Source organism: Chroicocephalus ridibundus, chromosome 2, assembly GCF_963924245.1.
Source record: "Chroicocephalus ridibundus chromosome 2, bChrRid1.1, whole genome shotgun sequence".
In the NCBI taxonomy this organism is placed as follows: domain Eukaryota; kingdom Metazoa; phylum Chordata; class Aves; order Charadriiformes; family Laridae; genus Chroicocephalus; species Chroicocephalus ridibundus.
This window is the reverse complement of record NC_086285.1, coordinates 115,231,912-115,250,072: the sequence shown is the minus strand read 5'-3', so window position 1 is coordinate 115,250,072 and position 18,161 is coordinate 115,231,912. Positions and strand designations below refer to the sequence as shown.

The following is an 18,161-nucleotide window of genomic DNA, read 5'->3' as shown; positions in this document are numbered from 1 at the left end:
AAGCTGGACTTTCAAATCTGTACTTTCATCAATGTTCTCAAAAGGCCCTAGACCAGGACATGAGAGTCACCCTCAGGTAAGCTATACTTACGTACATCCTCCTCAGGCTAATATTTAATACTTGAACAGCTTAGAACAGTTGACATTAAGGCATACACTTAAAGATGGGTGAAGAAACATGGGTTCCTTAAGGGCATCTTAAATTAGACCCTAGCTTTTGCAGAATTTCTTACCTGAGAAGACTCATACGTAATGGTTTTTGTTTCTGTATGGACTACTGGCACTTCCTTTGTTGAAATTTCAAGGTTTTCCCCACCAGCAGAAACACTACTGAAACTGATAGTCTCAGTCTTCACAACTGGTGACTGCATGAACAAAAAAAAAGGAATTGGAAGATTTAGCAAAGCTCATGGATTTCTCAGGATTTTTTTTTTTTTTTCTTGGGAAAAGGCAGGGGAACAACGAAAAAGTGCTGTGTTTATAAAAAACCAAAAGAGAAAATTCACTTTGTTATAGTGGTACCTACATGTATATAATGCTATCAACATTTACCACTATCCTGGATTTCAGTAAAACAAACTTCAAAAAAGATCTAAACACTACAAGAGACAATGGGCACAACCTGAAACACAGGAGGCTCCCTCTGAACATTGGGGAACATTCTTTCCCTGTGAGGGTGACCGAGCACTGGCACAGGTTGCCCAGGGAGGTTATGGAGTCTCTGTCCTTGGAGATATTCAAATGCCGTCTGGACGTGGTCCTGGGCAACTGGCTCTGGGTGCCCCTGCTTGAGCAGGGGGGTTGGAGATGACCTCTGGAGGTCTCTCCTAATCTCAACTATTCTGTGATTCTACATTTTCTTAAAATGACAAGAGAATGAATCATCCTATTCAGGCTTAGTCTTCCATTCAGCTCTCAGAAAAAAGAGCAAGAACAAGGTTTTTTTTTTAACCCCTCTGCATTACAGTTCTTGAAAATCTGCTAATGGGGTTAAGATAAGCAACCTGGGTTGTTTAAGACACAGGAAACTTATTGACAATTGTACCAGGCATAGAAAAACCAATATATTTTCTGTCATTGAGGACACATGAACTTTGCCAATCTTGATGGACTTTCCCAAAGAGAAGGCCAGCTGAATCCTTTTAATCCATTGCATAAAATGTCACCAAATTAGGTATTTCTCTGTAGCATGAAAAGCGCTTTTAGGTAAAATAGGCACAGCATTTTGCCAATAATGGAAACCAGCAACAAGCCTTGAAGGTGCCATGCAAGGAGGAAATAAGAGGAGAAACAAACTGCCTGCTGCAAAGATGCAATCATACAAGCTTGGTACACTTGGCTTTCCACGAGAGGAATTAACTTAGTCCACTACTGCCTACGTTTACAGTTCAGCACAGACACGACCGATTTAAGAACGAGTTACCTCAAAATGAGGTTTTGTTTCCAAAGACTCTGAAAGGTGGACTGTTGTACCGTGCTCCTCCGCCTGCTCACACGAAGCAGCAGCCACTCCTTCCAGTTTGGTTAGGGCTTTCCCAGCCTCCTCCCTTTTTTCCTCCTTCGCCCCCTCAGTCCCAGCAGATCCCTCCTTCCCTTTGGCGCCAGCAGCCACCGCCGACGCCGCCTCAGCCTGGGCATCCAGCGCAAGTCCAGCTGCTTTAGCAGGATCCCCGCTCACATGCACATTCATCCCGCGTTTCTCCTCGACAACCACAGTCTCCTGTACAACCTTCTTCACCGTATCCTGATGCGGCTGAGCGGCTTGCTTCGTTTCACTGGAAGTTACCTCCTGAGATGTCGTCGTGTCTATTCTCTGCAGGGAAAGAGAATAAACCCCCCCCGCTCAGCATCACAGCCCCCCTCATCAAAGACAAGACTGCCTGCAACAGCTCCCCAGCTTAATGTACTGTGAACATAAAGATAAAAAAAATGGGTATTACATTTTGCCAACTTATTTCTCTCACGCTGCATGGGATTTGCATCCTCAGGACGTTATCAGAATAGTAGAAATGAAAAACAAAGCAAGATTCACAACTTCTAAAAGTGAAGAGAAATGTCACAGTGTGTTTCTCGTTGGTATTTTTGCGTGAGTTGTATAAAGGCAAAATACAGCACCCTGCAAAATGACCAAAACAAAGTGAAATGAGGGAAAACCTGGGTTTGTTTGTTTTTTTTTTTCCAGTGAGGTTTCTGTTGCAGTGTATTGTAACAAAGGAAAAGGCACACGAATACATGCATTAGTTATACAGGTCCCGAGTTAATGCACAAAACCAGGAAACAAAAGAAAAGCAAAAGTAATTGGTGTGCAATCGTAAGGCTGATGGAGGGAATCAAACGGCCACCTGAGCCCAGCTATGCGAAGTAGAAGTAACCCCTCCTATGAACTCAGTCGGTTTTCTGGCGGACTCTATTAAACTGAAGATGTCTGAACCGTCCAAGGTTTTTTCACCGGTGGACTGTTTAGTCTAAGTAGACAAAGAAATGCAGAGTCATACACGGAAGAAAGGCAGACCCACACGCACAGACATATTAGTTACCAAAACCGGAGGCAGGGACAGAGGAACGGGAGAGAAGGTTGCGGGGGCATGGAGAGGTTGGAAACAGGAAAAGAATGGGAAAATAAATCAGTGCAAATTCATAATGGCTGTAGTAAGCAAGAGTTACAAAGCATAGTTGTTAGCGTTGGCGTTTTGCTGGTTCAAGCAAACCTTTTTTTTTTTTTTTTTTTTTTTCCTTTCATTAACAAGCCACAGCAGCAATACTACACTTCGGTAACACGGATCTTTAAATAAACCGGAAAGGTTGAAAGCCTTATATAATGTCTGCTTCAGACCGTGGGACGGATTCAAAGTATGAGGGGAAAAAAAATAAGCTGGGTCGGCTGCTGTCAACATAAAGCCAGGCAGCAGGAGAACCGAAAGGTAGGGTGGCGTGAGGGGATTGCCTAAAAGAAGTCATGCTTTAATCTTTAAACCGTGGCACGAAGTCAAAGCCACTTGTTACCACTACTTTTGATGCAGACGACTCGGTAACATAGTGAGCAGTAGCAATGGTAAATGGCTGTTCTCTGGAATATCTCCACTCAGACAGGCTCTTATCTCTCCGGGCAAATGCCCCTGCTTTTAGAGCTTCACTGCCAAGGTGTTTTTCTGCTTTGCCAAGCTGCAAGCTTCCCAGTGTACCATGTAACTGCAAATCCTGGTCCATCTTTAGGGTCTTTTTCAAACTCGCTTCTTCCGGACTTTGCAACTGAGATTCTGCTTCCTTTATGGGTGTCAGAGAGTCGGACAGCTTTCTTTTCGTGCTCTGCACGTCGGATCCCCGCCTGGCTTTCTCATCAGTGACAGGCTCGAGGATTTCATACTCAGCCACTACCGGAATGGTTTTCACAGATTCTTGCACTTCCCTTTCCATTTTTTGCAAAGCTTCTACTGAAGGCTGTACTGTTTTCTCGCCCTCTTTAGCTTTGCTTGCCATGGTTACAATTTTCCCAGATACGGTATCATAGGACCTTCCTAGGGTGAACATTTTCTGCTTATTCTCCTCTTTGGATTGTATTTCACTTTCCAAGTCCTCAAAGCTCTGCATTAGAATGGTACTGGATTTTAATATCTCAGGTGGAAAGGCAGTTTTACTGCTCACAGTCACTACTTTGTATGCCAGATTTTTTTTCGATTCACCATCAACTACCTCAGAGGGTATTTTGTCTATAATAACCCAATCCTCAGTGCCCTATATTTGAGATATAAAAGCTAAATTAGAATAACTGAAGGTTTAGCTGTACTTCAGGAGCACTAAAGTATGAAGACTTTTAAGAAACCAATGCTGCCACTTCTGAAATCATATAATAACTTTTACCCTTGTACCTCTTAGAGCAGTTATCAAACAAATAAACAGCATCACCTCAGGCAAAGCATAGTTCCGTTGTAGATTCCCTCCCCACAGAGGCCCAAATAATGTGGACACAAATATTACTTTTGCCACACTATTTCCGTAGTAATTTGAAGCAGGGTAGCGTTTTAGTGCACCATTTAAAACGATAATTGGAATAATTCTGAGGTTAAAAATCATATATTGCAATGGTTCATAACGTTACAGTCAAAAACAAATTACAAAAATAGGGCAAATAAGCCCATTCAACGGTTCCCCATTTGGCACAAACACACTGTTGATGCGGTTTTAGAACAGTATGCATTTATACGTAGATGTGGCCTGTACTGAATTTCCTTGTTCTCATTAGAGTAACATCAACCCCCTTCAGCGTTGTTTAAATTGAGTAGTACAACACAGTAAACACCATACTGCTAAAGATACTGAACCGAACTTAATGCAGCATCTTTTTTCCTCCTTATGCGAATATGCTATGTGATTCGCTTTGACTATGCAATCAGCATCCACTTAGTTGACCTTAAGACTGTAACTTCTGCATTTAACTAAGCAAAGGTGGTAGTTTAAAATCGAAGGAATTAAAAATAACCTCTAGGGATGATGGGATACTTTTCTGGATAATGATTTGATGAGAAGTAACCAAAGTGCCAGCAGATTCTCCTTCCTGCAGCTTCTTCTCTATCACACTTGGCTAATAGAAAAACCAATAAGAATACAAAGTTCACCATCACTCAGCACAATCTGAATTCACTTGACAGTATAAAGGAAATTCATTCTAATGACAGAAGTGCCCCATTCACCATAACGTTCTCAGTGAAGCTTATGCTGGAAATGCATGCACAACTGCAAACAACATCCACAAACAGCACCGTGCAAGTAGATTTCTAACTAGCAGAGAAATCAGTCTCTATTAGGAAGCCATAAGCTCTGGAGGGGACTCATTCCTCAGAATTTGGCCCCGAGATTACATCTCTCTCTGGAACTTAAGAAAATAAATAAAAAAAAAGTGGTTTGGAAAGGAAAAACCATAATAAAATAATAAATAATTGCCAGCCTATCTGACTGCATTTCAAGAAAGTATTATTTGCTTTTACCTGAAATTCAACGAATGTAGTACCTCCCTTCTGCAAAAATATGAGTTTTTCTGATTTTTCTCTTTCTTCTTTGGTCTAATGTCAGGGGAATAAATGGTTTTAGTAAACGGAGGGTACAAAGTCCACTTACTTTACAATAGCTCATCATATTTCTCTGCTCTACAAATTATTAATTGCATGGTAAACTAGGAAACAGAATTAAATAGAATAATTTTACAGCAAAGAGGTTTCCAATAAGAAGTGAAATCAGTGTCTCTGTGATGAATGCCGACATGAGTATATTGTTTGTGTAGCAGGAAAAACAGTAAATTGAATAACACCCAGGCGTGGACGCACTGTGTTCATTTCACCTTATATTATTCACTTAACTGTGTCTGGTGCCAACTTCCAGGGCTTCCATCAATATCCTAGAACAGGCCCCTCCACCTTCACCCTGGCTTTAGCTCTTTCCTGAGTTTGCAGCCTTCCCTGCAGGGAGCAGGCAGAAGGTGTGTCCTCCAAAGATTTCAGCTCTGCTTTGACCCTTACAAGAGGTCTCAGAGTCCTTTTCTGATGCAGGAAGCTAACTGTTACTGTATGTTACTGTATGTTACAAATATAGTGTGACACCAAAATCCTCCTCACTTCTATCCCATCCATGCCTTCCCAATGCCGTGACAATGCTAAGAGTATCTCCACAACTTGACCAACCGGGAAAATTTTAAATGTTGATAAGACTCAATTTCCTAAGCCTTTTGAACCAAGCCTCTGGGCTTGGCCACCTTTTGCCTTTGACCGGAGCAAGTAAGCCCCTGCAGAGCAAAGCAGGTTCTTTGCCAAACCCTTTCTACCCACTTCAATGGCTAGTGTACTCATTAGACATGCCAATGGAAGTACTCTGACCGGCATGATAAAAGGGTACTGTTTTAAATACACATACTCCATGTACTCAAGAAGAAAGGTAGACATTTACAGAAAGATACAAAACTAGAAACAGAGAGGGAGAAATGACTCATCTACCTGACTGCAATGAGACGCATAACTTCTTTATTTCTAAAATGCTGGTTTAATCCAATACAGGTCAGACTACACACTGTCAAGAAGTCTGTCAATTTGATGGGTCATTTTCTGCAGCTATCTGGCCCACCATTATGGCAGATATTTAAAACTGTATTTTTCATAACTGAAGAAAACCTAAGTATTTCCCCTATTATTGTAAGAAACCAACTGGTGACTAAACAGGCTTAAAGTCCAACTGACTGAACACACACAGGTGCCAAATGCTCAAAGCATACATTTTGAAAAGCCGTATGTTCCCTTCTGCTCTTGTTTTATTATATTAAAGAGCTACAGGTAACAGCACTGAATAAATTTTTAAAGTGTATATTTTAAGTTAAACATGTAACTTCTTTGACTAGAAGAAGCTACTACATAACGCAGTGCTCTCTATCCTGACTGCCTCCACGTTTCTCAGTAGACATCAAGGTGCTGATTTTGACCTATACACAACTTCATTTTTTCCCTAACAGACTCCTCTCTCAGCAGGACCCATGAACTGAAACCACCCCGCTCAGCAGGACCAAAAAGGATGGTCAGATGTTATCTACAGCAGGGGTCCTTTAGTGCCAGAAGTCACCCCAGAGTTAGGCTCTGATAGCTCAAATCCACTCACATTTTTCCACAAAAACACCTTCCTTTGGATGAGATTCTGTGGGACCGCTGTAATTTACTTAGGTGTATATAAGATACAGTAACTGGACACTGCCTTTGAGCAAGTCCTCTTCCAGGAGGAGAAGTGGTATCAGATAAAGATAACTCCTGCCCTTTTCCTTTCCAAATGAATGGTTAAATTCAGATGTGTTTCCTCAGGGTGAAGCCTACATAACTGTATAATGCTTTGCTGTTGCTTGGGCATTTTAATTAAAAATTGTTATTAATTTCTAAAGCCATAAAGACATGGAACGAAGTGAGGTAGTTATAAGTTTGCTTCACCCAGATTCTTCTGATTGAGGCTCAGCTAGCCAGCTGCCCCCTTTTCAACAGCACCTTACATCTTTAATATGTTAAATGCATTCAGTTTATTACACTTACAATTTTACTTCTAAGAAAGAAAACCCGTATTTTCAACTACAATCAAACATGGTTTTAGGGTCTATTACGATTCCTGAAAAGGGCAGTAGGAGCAACATTAAGACTCCTCCAAAAGGTAACCGAGTCTGCTTTTTAGGTATTTTAATCCAACTTGGTGGCCATTCTAATGCATGTCTGATGCCAGTTATCAGCCACTGGTTAGATGGGTATAATGTGGGAAAAGAGGAGCTGGGGCTTTTTTTCTTGGCAACATCCCTTTCCCTAAGAGAAGTTGACACGTGGTGTCTGTGCGCCTCCAGGGATTCCCTTCCCCTGAGAGCTGTGTGTCTGCAATGCCAACCTCCAAGGTGGGAAAGCATAAGACTCTTCCGAATTATACTCTCAGGCCAGTTTTTGCTGAGTTCCTTACAACATTACATCAGTGCTGGGGGGACAGAAGCAGATTTTATGACCACTTATTGGTCTGTAATGCTACAAACAAGTAACCATAAAGATGATTCCTGCAAGGCAGAAACCAGACATCCATCCGCAACAGAATAAAAAGATTAATCTTCATGCAGACCACACAGCATATTTCTTTTTGCTTCACTGGATTTAAACCAAGGCCGTCTGCTTTTTTGAAGATCTGTGTGTTTTAGCGCAACATGAATGTTACATTGTTACTCTACGTCTCATTATCTAGCCACAAACTAAATAAAAGGCAGTTTTTTAATTGGCAAGTTTCTTGCACGCACTGCAAGACTGCACAGCGAGCAAGATTTTTTCACGCATGCACACTGCATGAAAATGCACATGCTTAGCAATCTGCATTGGGTCTTCAACAAAACGATATCCTGCAGACTGCAGCAACTATCAGTTCCCTTATGGAACTGGCCAAGCAGGTCTAATTATCATCATCATTTCTTCCCCGTCTTCAAAGACTGAGACAGTGCTGCCCTTTGCTTGGTATTTTCTTGTCAAGCTTGGTACCGCACCCCCGATCCATCCTGCTACACCGCTGCTCCCAACCAGTCACCATTATTTAAATTTTCTCTCCATCACCTCCATGGTTCCTTTCACGCATGGCTGGACCTCCTCAAGCTCACCCAACCTGTAAGGAAGCCTGCATTTTTGCACCCTCAGAGAGACCCAATTCTGCCATGTGGCTTACGATGAAATTCATACGCTAACTATATATATTATATGTGTATATATATATATATATATATAAAAGGTATCTGTTCCTCCTTGTATGTTTACTGCTAGAGGCCAAGTCCTGAGAAAAAGGGAGGACCTGCAAGTGGGGAATGGCCTCTAACTACAGCCTCTAAATCTACTGAGAGCTACTATAAGTAAAAACGAATAGACAAATATGTAATGAAGCCTTTCAGCTCACGCTGACCTCTTCAGGCACTAGTGGTTCAATCATAGGAGCTTCCTCCTGCCTCGCTGCAAGCCGAACGGGAGATGTGGAAAGCCTCTTCTCCCACTCATTAGACACAGCCGTTTCTGTGGAGGTTTCCAAGAAGGTGCGTTTCAGCTCGCTTATATTGGTCTGATGTTTCATCAGATCTTCCTGGGTTTTGTCTAGGTCCTGGACAGTTTTAAAAGAATAGAGCAGTTTGTAATACATCCTAAGCCAACCAAATCTTAGAGCCAAAACACACAACTTGGTTAGTAAAGAGGGAGGTAACATCTCAGGGAGCCGGGGAGCACAGCACTAACACAACACTCTGTGAAAATGTGGCATTTTGAGAGATAACAGCATAGCATATCTCGTACAAGTGAGTATAAATATACTCGGAAAGAGCTTAATCGTATCGTTATCGTTTACACCTGATAAAGAGGCTTCAAACCAACATACATATATGCGCGTGGACGCACACACACATACGTGCACGCATATATATATATTTATAGTACAAGTTAGAGGAGTCATCATAATCTGAGAAAAAAAAATCTATTTAATTTATTAGCAGGTGGGAATACACAGTTCATGCATCATAGTGCAGATTCACAGTTTACCACTAAAACTAACACACATGTACGTACATGCACTGGTATATACCAATACCAACCTCTAACATAAGATTACTATGTTTGACATACACATTTTCACCCTGTATTCGCTTAATCAGACTATTCTGAAAGAAGTGAAAAAGAAAGGGAAAGGTAAGGGACACAGTATTGAAAGGATACAAAATGCTGTTTCTACACATTTCTTCACAGAGAACCAACAATACCATGCTGAGAGAGGTGAACACCTCCAATACTTGGGCAACATCTGGGCCTTTGGTTTCTGTACCTGTGCCTTTAGATCTCCGTCCTCCTCTTGATCCGACTGCCAGCATGAGAAAGATCGGAAAACAACACCTTACCCACTTGTATGACCAAAGGCTTTACAAAAACCAGTGAGAGGAACGCGCTAGGTTAAAATCACATTTTCTCTACGTTAAGGTCTTCAGGAGAAGGCGTAGACACACTGGTTGACTTTGCACGGTTCTCCTGACGCAGAGCAAGGCCCCTCTTAGCAAACTTGTTAATTGTGAATGGGGGAGTATTAAACATTTTCCTTTGATAAATATCATTGGTGTGCCCCATATTCATAAATCTCTATTTAGAGAGCAGCTGTTGGACCTTCTCACTGAGACTGCGGCTGGTTTTGGACCACATGGCAACAGCAAATTCTTTGTAAGCCCATAATCCCAGAATTTAAACATATGGCATCTGCTGGGCCACAGGCAAAGCTTCATATTAACTCACCACAGGTAAACGACCCACAACACTTCCTACAGAATGAAGCACATTTTATTTGCTAAAAATATTATTTCCTTAACCTCGGTCTCTTTCCATATTTATATAGTTTTATTTCATATTTAGTCTGTATCTACTCTTTCAGGATCTATCTGCAGCGGTGGTGTTCTGGAATTGCACACATTTCAGCTCAAAATTCACTTCAGCTCACATTTTCAAAAGCAATGCAATATGGACTGCCAAAGCAGCCCCCTTTCCGAGGGCTGAGTTTTCAGATGGCAAGTATACCACACGTTTTGAAAATCAAGTATCCAGAAGGAAAACTGAGGACCACAAAATCTTCTCCCCTAAAATAAAGACGGAGGACAGGGAGATTATCATGCCTTTTAAATGCCGTGGGTTTAGGATTATGTTTTACTTTCTGTATGGCTCAAGGCCTGAAGCCATACAGCGCAAGAGGCACTTCGAAGCATTTTGTACTCCAGGCTCATCTCAACAGACTTTCTGTTGTGACTCCATTTGGCTTCTTCTAATGCTCGTGCCACTATTTCATTGTTAATTTTTCACATAGTCCTAATTAGTCAAATGACCCATGGGAAAATCTTTATCTGTTGATTACTTTATAACTCAGCTCAAATCCATTCTATTTACAGCTGAGGCCGAATTGCCCTGACGCGTCACAGAGAGAATTCTTCCTTGACGGTACTTTTAACAGTCTGAAATATTAATGAGATCCTACTGAAAACCTACAGTAGTGACTGTGGTAAGACTCTATCTTCTACCAGATGTCAGATCAAATTCAGCTCATGTTTGCAGCTGCAACCATATTAATTATGAAAGCATTATATGCACTTCACTGGAGTCACAGAGGGTTGAATTTGCCTGCTCAGTCTGGACACCGTGTTGTGGAGATGAGGCTTCTCAGTGTGGAGAAAATATAACAGTGCCTCCTACGAAGGCAATACCTGGACTACTGGTGGCAATATGTGAAGATGACACGTGAAATTACATTCACGGAAACACTTTGGTGTTTATAATCTGGAAATACCTTTATTCAGAAAATTTGAAAACTGCTTTATACTGTCTTTTCCCCCTCTCTTTCCCTCCATCTCATACAGGCTGCAGATGATAAGAGCAAACAAGCAAACTGAACAACCCGGGGCACAACCTGTCCAGCATGACTGTTCCCAGTTGGAGTGGGTGACGCTGCCACCACCCCACCTCCTGCACAGCACAGAGGCCTGCCAATTTCCAAACCAAAGGAAGAAATAAGAGGAATCATAGAATGTGTTCGGTTGGAAGGGACCTCTAAAGGTCATCTAGTCCAACCCCCCTGCAGTAAGCAGGGACATCTTTAACTAGATCAGGTTGCTCAGAGCCTCATCAAGCCTGGCCTTGAATGTCTCCAGGGATGGGGCCTCCACCGCCTCTCCGGGCAACCTGTTCCAGTGTCTCACCACCCTCATCGTAAAGACCTTCTTCCGAATGTCTAATCTAGAGGAACCTGCAGGGAGCACCGAAAACTCCCCGAGCAAAGCTCTCGCACATGCAGACGCGCGCAGAGAGGGGTCCTGAGCTGCCGCGGGAGACATGCGGTTTGGCACTCAGGGTCAGGGAGAGACGAGGCAAAACGCTCTCCCCCTGCCAGAACTGGGTGCCGGCGACTGTACAAACCTCGGTGGCAGTGGTCTCACCATCAGCCGCAGTATCCGTCTGCTCACTGTCAGTCTATTGGGTTAGACAAGTAACCGGGTCCCAAGAGGAAGGCAGGAATAAAGAATAAACCCAGCTCATCAGTACACACGGCTCACACGGGGGAGCTGTTAAATTCAACATCCCTGCGAACTGCATTAGCATTGCTTTTCAAACCACGCACAAGTCAAAGAAGCAAAATAAAAATGCTATATTAGTAAACAGAACAGACTCAGAGGAAGACTCGAGGCGTACTGTACACAGTATATGGCTTTACTGGAACAAATTTATAAGCCAAACAAAACATTACTGGAAAAGTGTTATTTGAATAGCAGATTTTTTTTCTTAAGAAAGCCAGGTGGCTTTAAAAAAAATGGGGAAAAAAAAATCTAATATTTTTCTAAACAAACTTTTCCTCCTATAATCTTTTTTTTTAAAGAAAATTATTGATCAAATTTTTGTTCTAGCCAATATAGATTAATGTGGTATTTGACTTTTTCTCCAGAGGGGGAAAAGATAATTAAAAAAAAAAAAAAAAAAAAAAAAAAAGGCTACTTTAACAGTCACCTGACTTTCAGCCCCTCATTTGTACAGAAGTTGTTCTTGTCTCCACATTTATACACCATGAGGCTGTCTGCATTACCAAGGAGTTCAAATAACCGTACCCCCAGCCCATCTACTGTCTATCTGTGGAGTAATGGTAAGGCTCAGATCCCATTCGGTTCCAATAAAGAGCAGCTGTTATTGTTAACGATAGTAAAAAAAAAAAAAAAAAAAAAAAAAAAAGAAAACTACCATTAAAAGAATCAAAAATACTTTCTCATTCCATTTAAGAATATGGATGAAAGCAGGAGAAAAATAAAAGTACCCCCCCCACACACCCAAAACACTTACTAGGTACAAGTGATAGAAATGAAACAAAGCACAGCATTGCACAGACTGATCTATCCCTGTTTTGCTTGGCACCGTGAAGAACATTTTAGTGGAGAATGCAAGTGTTGAGATTTAATAAATGGAGAGTCGAGCGTAGCTTACTACAGGCCGAGAAGAGAGTTCAAATGACTATTTTTGATGTTATGCAAGCTTATGGAAAACTAGTAAGTAAAGAAAGTGCTCCCTACTGCCCCAGATTGGCATATCCAAGTCATTTTAACATCAGTGAAAGCTCTGGTTTTGATTAGAGATTTTCTGTGGTCCTTAGATAATCTAAAGTAAGCCAGGCAGGTAATTGAAAGCTAGGAACAATACATCTCATCCTCAAATCACAGCAGTACGAAACAAGAGAAAAAAGCAGCCTACTGGTGGATGGAGTTATCAGTCTTAACTTTGAATTTCCTATCTTCTGTCATTTTCTGACAACTGCAGTGTTCCATAAAACTGCTTTTGGGATATTTTTTCGTTGCTTTTCTCTCTATCATTCCTTTCTTTGAATAATTTGTATTGCTTGTATGACAGGCAGGAGAATAAGCAGGTATTTTGGACTATTCGGTAAGTGCATGAATGCAAGTTATATGCAATTTTTCAAGCAACAACCACTCGCTAGACAGAGTGCTTTAATTTTTAAAATGAAACTGTCATGCCAAACAGTCTACCTAGCTGGTCAAATTGCTTTCAATAAAGTGTTAGAAAATGGTTTCTTTATTAAGGAAGAATCTCACATAACATTATAGGCAATTGTAAAGGTATAGCAATATTAGAAAAAAACCCTATGCATTGTCATTCCTATTAAAAAAAAAAAGAGAGAGGAATTAATGAATCTAGGCATTTAAAAGGAATTACAATATTTGTATCAAGGCATTGTAACACTTGAGTCTGGCACATAGTGTTCATTTAAGAACTTGAAATTGGGAACATTAGAGGAAAAAAATCAATAGAAATATTAGCTGCTAAGGTACGAACACAGAAACTAATTAAATCTAAGGGGAGAAATTCTGCTTCTGACTGCACAGGCTGCCTCCAGATGCACTGCTGAAGGGAGAACGGAGCTCAGCAAGGTGTGAGATTGGTTCAGGATGCTGGCTGCCGCCTTCTGCATCACTGTGTGTGCCATCTTTTGTGACTGGGGGGAAAATAAGGTTTTCTATTTCTTTCACCACAACAGCACTGAAATCCCGAATAAGGCGTAAAATTCACTTCATTGCAACACACGTGTCTGCTAATAAGCCAATCAAGAGCCACGGAGTCAAAGTCAGCATTACTGAGTTACTTGAAGTAAAGACCTGGGGTTGTGGCAGAGCAGGGAATGGCGAATTAAGGCTCAGGAAGGCAGGTCTCCTGCGGAGTGGAGGGCAAGAAAGGTCGGGCTCAGCTCGGAGATGGGCTGTGGGGCACTGAAGGACAGGGACAGGCAGCTGCTGGTGGGGCTCATGGCGGGGCGAGGGACGGAGCAGGAAGGGAAGGCAGCAACCTCCCGAGATGCTGCGGCTGCACCTCCTCTAACTTGCGATTGTAATTGCTGTGATTTGTTTTGCCAATGTAATGCAGACATGCCCGAGTTTAAAAACATACTCACTTTCATGCAATATTTTGAACAAGAAATACCCCCTGGATTAGGCACAAGTCTGTGTTGTCTGCCAGGAAGCACCGCCAGAGTAATCACCCTCGTAACAGAGCGACACTAAAAAGCCTATTTTATACGTTTTTATGCTCAATACTTCCTAACTTTACTAACGAAAAGAAGTGCTCATTTCTGAAAGAGGAACAGACCAATGTATTACATAAACACTGCCTCATTATTGCCTCTGGAGCTGGCACTGTATTAATGCTGTTATTGCTATTAGATTAATCCAAGTGCAGAGCTAATGCAAATTGAGACGTAAATGCTATCTCAAAATGAGGACATGAAATGAGACCGCAACATTTTGGATGCCTTTTATCAGAAATTGCACATTATTATTCAGTTGTTAGGCGTCACAGAGCCAAAAGCATCTAAAGACAATGTTTTTACAAGATAAATTAATGCGACTTTTGGCTTTCCATAAAAAGGAAATGAAATCTCGCACCAAGTCTTATAAAACCAACAGCGGCACAAATGTTTAGATGCACAAGCTGGTTTATTCAAGACAGCTACTGCAACGGCATTGACAAGTGGCCAAAACGGCTTTTTACAAATGGCCAACTGGTCTGCGATTACCTGATCTGGGTTTGTTTTTGTTGGTTTTTTTTACATACAACACAAAACTGTATTTCTGCATTTGAAGATGAAAGGGAAAAAGGAAAAATGAGGAAAACCCAAACTCATTATTTTATTCTGCTAACAAAGAATAGCTAGGCACCAGTAGAAACTGCGATGCCAGTCACCCTGTTACTTAAACAAGCAGATTCCTGGATATATATTATCCTCTCCACAGTTCCCAGAACCACTGTGGACTCCTCTTCTCCTGCAGTTGGTTTATCTGCCTGTGAGAACCCTGGTGGCTTGAGGCATCGTTTTTGGCAGTGCTAATATAACACTGCAAATGGCAAGACGGCCCACATGGCATGTTCCCCCCAACAGCTGCAGAACAGCTGTCCCAATCTGACCTCTCGCTGATACGTTGGATTTAATCACGGGAAAACAATTTAATCTGCAGCAGAGACGGTATTAAGGCTGAAAATCCAGATCCAGGTTTCGCTGGACCAGAAAGCCTCTTCTAGGCTCGGGCTACAGCTCACAGCCTCTTGCAAACAGCTGAGTCCACCTCTATTTTGAACATCCTGAAGTCTGTGAGGGTGCCTATAATTATTGGCTAGCTATTTATATAAATATAATGTATATACATACACATATAAATGCATGTATATATAATTATGCAGGAAATTGTACTTAATTCCCACTATTTAGATAACTATTCTAAGCCTAGTATAAACTGACAGGGGGAAGAAAAAGGTCTCGGTGGGTTCAGATACAATACTTCAGGGCTGATGAGTGGCAATTTGTTTAGGGCGAGTCACTTTGCATCAGCCGACACAGTTGAAACCAAGCCACTTCCACACAGTGTTGTGCCTAACCCTGGGCCCCACGCTGCACTCCCAACACGAGAAAAAATGATTAAAAAAAGGAGAAAAAAACCCCAACCAACACCCAAGCCCCAAACCAAAAAAAAAAAAAAAAAAAAAAAATCAAAATCAAACCAAACCAAACCCGCCCCTTCTAACATATCAGCACAGACAGAAATGAGGCTCTGAAAGTAGGACCACTATTGCAGCAATCTAACACTGGTTAGGACTGAAGCACTGAACACGAAAAAAAGAGTGTGTTCGATGCCGAGGTACACACCTCTTCCTCTGAACTGTCACTCAGGTCATTGGCAAGTGAGGCACTCAAGGAGGCCGCCTTGGGCTCCAGGTAGCAGAGGCACATAGCCAGAGGAAAGGAGAGAGTGAGGGCGTATGGCACTGAGAAAGAGGCAGAGAGCAGAAAGAAAAAAATGAAGAGGAAGCAAGGCACCAGGGAGGGGGAGCGGATGGGAAGGTAGTGCTGCACGCTGGCAGGCAGGAGGTTGGTTTCGGAGAGGTTAGGGAGCGACAGGTAGCCGTCGTCATCCAGGAGGGAAGGAAATGACTCTGGAAGTTGCAAGGAGAAGGAAAACAGCGTTCCGCCTTTGCCGGCTTTTTGCTTATAGCCGAAAGCCACGTCTTGCTCGGCGGAGCAAACTCGCCCCTTTCTGTCGGAGTCCGGCTCCGGCTCGCCGTGCTTTGGAGGGCTCTCTTTGGGCGCCTCACAGCCTAAGGATTTTGTTCGAGCGCTCTCCTTGCATCTCCTGCGAAGCTTTGCTGAAGATGCATGGGGGCCAGGCTGCGAGGATGGCGAGGGGTGGCGGGAGTCAGTGCCAAGCAAAGATGGCTGGTGACAGAGGAAGAGCAGCAAACAAGGCGCAAAAGCAAAAGGACAAAAAGAAAACTGTAATTAGTTAATTTTCTTCCGTGATGATAAATTATATATATATATATATAAAAAAATTATAAACAGTATTTTAACACCACAGCTTTCCACTTGGTTAAATGGTGCGTGTTCCCATGCCACACACCACAGGTATTAGGGAATCGGGGTTACAGCTTACAAAAGGCAACTTCTTGGTTCAGCATTTGTCTAGCCATCTGCAGCACAGGATTTACACAAAAACCTTCCCGGCCGTATGCGGAGTTTCAGGTGCCACCAGCTTCCACTTATTCTAAGACTGGCTTCAGATCATACGGAGCGTTCAAACATGAAGTACATGGAGAGCAACAAAGAAATGAGGGAACGTATTTCTAATACCAACACTGCTTGTGACAGCACTCCTGCGGTCAGGAGGAGACCCAGCGGGGGCCAAATGCTTCCCATCTATGCCTTGGACAGTCTCAGCAGTAATAATTAAAACTCTATATGCCCAAATCCTTTCATTACAACACCACAAAAAAAAAAAAAAAATTCTAGGTCCTAAACCTAAGTAAAACACTTTTTGGTTTGGGTGGGGGCATAAATCTCTACGCTAGCCATTTCCGATGGAAAAAACCGTACTAGCTCAATACCCACCCCAACAGCCAGCTCCTCAGCACGGCTCCCATGGCCACCTAGGCTGGTCTCCACACAGCCCTGCCCTCACCTCTGCCCACCATGAGCCACAGCGGGCTCCTGGCCACCCACCCTGCTGCCCCCCCACTGCTTCGGCAGCACATTGAAAGAAGAGAGCTGAGGGTTTTGGTTAGGCAGACCCCCTGCTCTCTCGCTGGGGACATGAAGGGGGGCCTGACCAGCGAGAGGTCCATGCCACACACAGGCACATCTCCCCATAGCCAAAAAGTGACTCTTTACCCATAGCGAAGAGGCAAAAATGTACCCAACACTATTGCTGCAAATTTTACCGCCATGCAAAGAATATTGGCTACCAACTAGCAGGATTTTCTTTGATACACCATTTGTAGGGCATTCAACATGTCTTTAAGGTCACTCAAGGGCAAAAACTTGGTAGGAGCAGGGAGGTGATTCAGCAGGAGGGGTGCTCACAACTAGCTGACTGTCACCTAACACGCTCCCTGCAGGCTGCCACGACTGCTCTTTGGAAGGACAACAACAGCCACTGCCAACAAAACACCCCAGTACAACATCCTGATGGATCGGAGATGTTTTGGCCAAAGTCAACTAGGTGCACTTAGCTAAAGTGGCACGCTGGCTCCATGACCAAACCCTAAGTCCTCCATCCACCATGCAATCTCCCCGAGGAGCTATAAAAGGCATTTCACTCCCACTGCCACCCCCAACTCCCCAGAGCAGAATGGCTTCAAAGCCAAAACAGCATTTGCCTGCACAAGCTGGCGCCAAATCTGAGCCAACAAGCAGAATTTAGGAACAGGTTGCAGCAATGCTAGCTACGAAGCCCAATCTTTACCAGATAAATTAACAGTAGGAATGGGATTTAAGCCCAGTATTTACATGGAAGAGCTCCTTCTCCTCCCCTTAATATTTTGCTTCTCTGTCTTCTCTAACCAGAACAGCTAAAAACCCAGTCTATCAGTTCAGGCAATCTGCATTCCCAAATAAAGCAACCAAAACCAAGCCTAACTTCAAACCGCTTACAAGTGTCTTCGTTATGGGCTTAATGTAGTAAGCTCAGGTCAAAATTTAATGCTGACGGACTGACAGAACTTTATGTGAGCTGAACACACAGAACTTCTCTTTATATTGTAAAGGCAAAAAAGCCAAAGTAAATTTATTCTTTGCTA

The 18,161-nt window shown here is 42.6% G+C and overlaps 1 protein-coding gene across 24 annotated transcripts in view; it reads right to left on the bottom strand.

Moving 5' to 3' along the window:
* The window catches only part of EPB41L3 (erythrocyte membrane protein band 4.1 like 3), a 150,527-nt gene that overhangs the window by 5,845 nt on the left and 126,521 nt on the right, over nucleotides 1-18,161 (bottom strand). For 6 of the 24 annotated variants that reach the window (XM_063326595.1, XM_063326589.1, XM_063326588.1 and 3 more), the window contains exons 13-23: nucleotides 15,736-16,302; nucleotides 11,460-11,513; nucleotides 9,337-9,372; nucleotides 9,110-9,175; nucleotides 8,434-8,625; nucleotides 4,983-5,057; nucleotides 4,478-4,579; nucleotides 3,004-3,732; nucleotides 2,343-2,465; nucleotides 1,424-1,813; nucleotides 234-365 (exon numbers count right to left, since the gene is read on the bottom strand). In XM_063326595.1, coding sequence (XP_063182665.1) covers nucleotides 234-365; nucleotides 1,424-1,813; nucleotides 2,343-2,465; nucleotides 3,004-3,732; nucleotides 4,478-4,579; nucleotides 4,983-5,057; nucleotides 8,434-8,625; nucleotides 9,110-9,175; nucleotides 9,337-9,372; nucleotides 11,460-11,513; nucleotides 15,736-16,302 — 2,466 coding nt within the window. The remainder of the gene's footprint in view (nucleotides 1-233; nucleotides 366-1,423; nucleotides 1,814-2,342; nucleotides 2,466-3,003; nucleotides 3,733-4,477; nucleotides 4,580-4,982; nucleotides 5,058-8,433; nucleotides 8,626-9,109; nucleotides 9,176-9,336; nucleotides 9,373-11,459; nucleotides 11,514-15,735; nucleotides 16,303-18,161) is intronic. The other 18 variants (XM_063326596.1, XM_063326598.1, XM_063326605.1 and 15 more) reach the window with 14 other exon arrangements.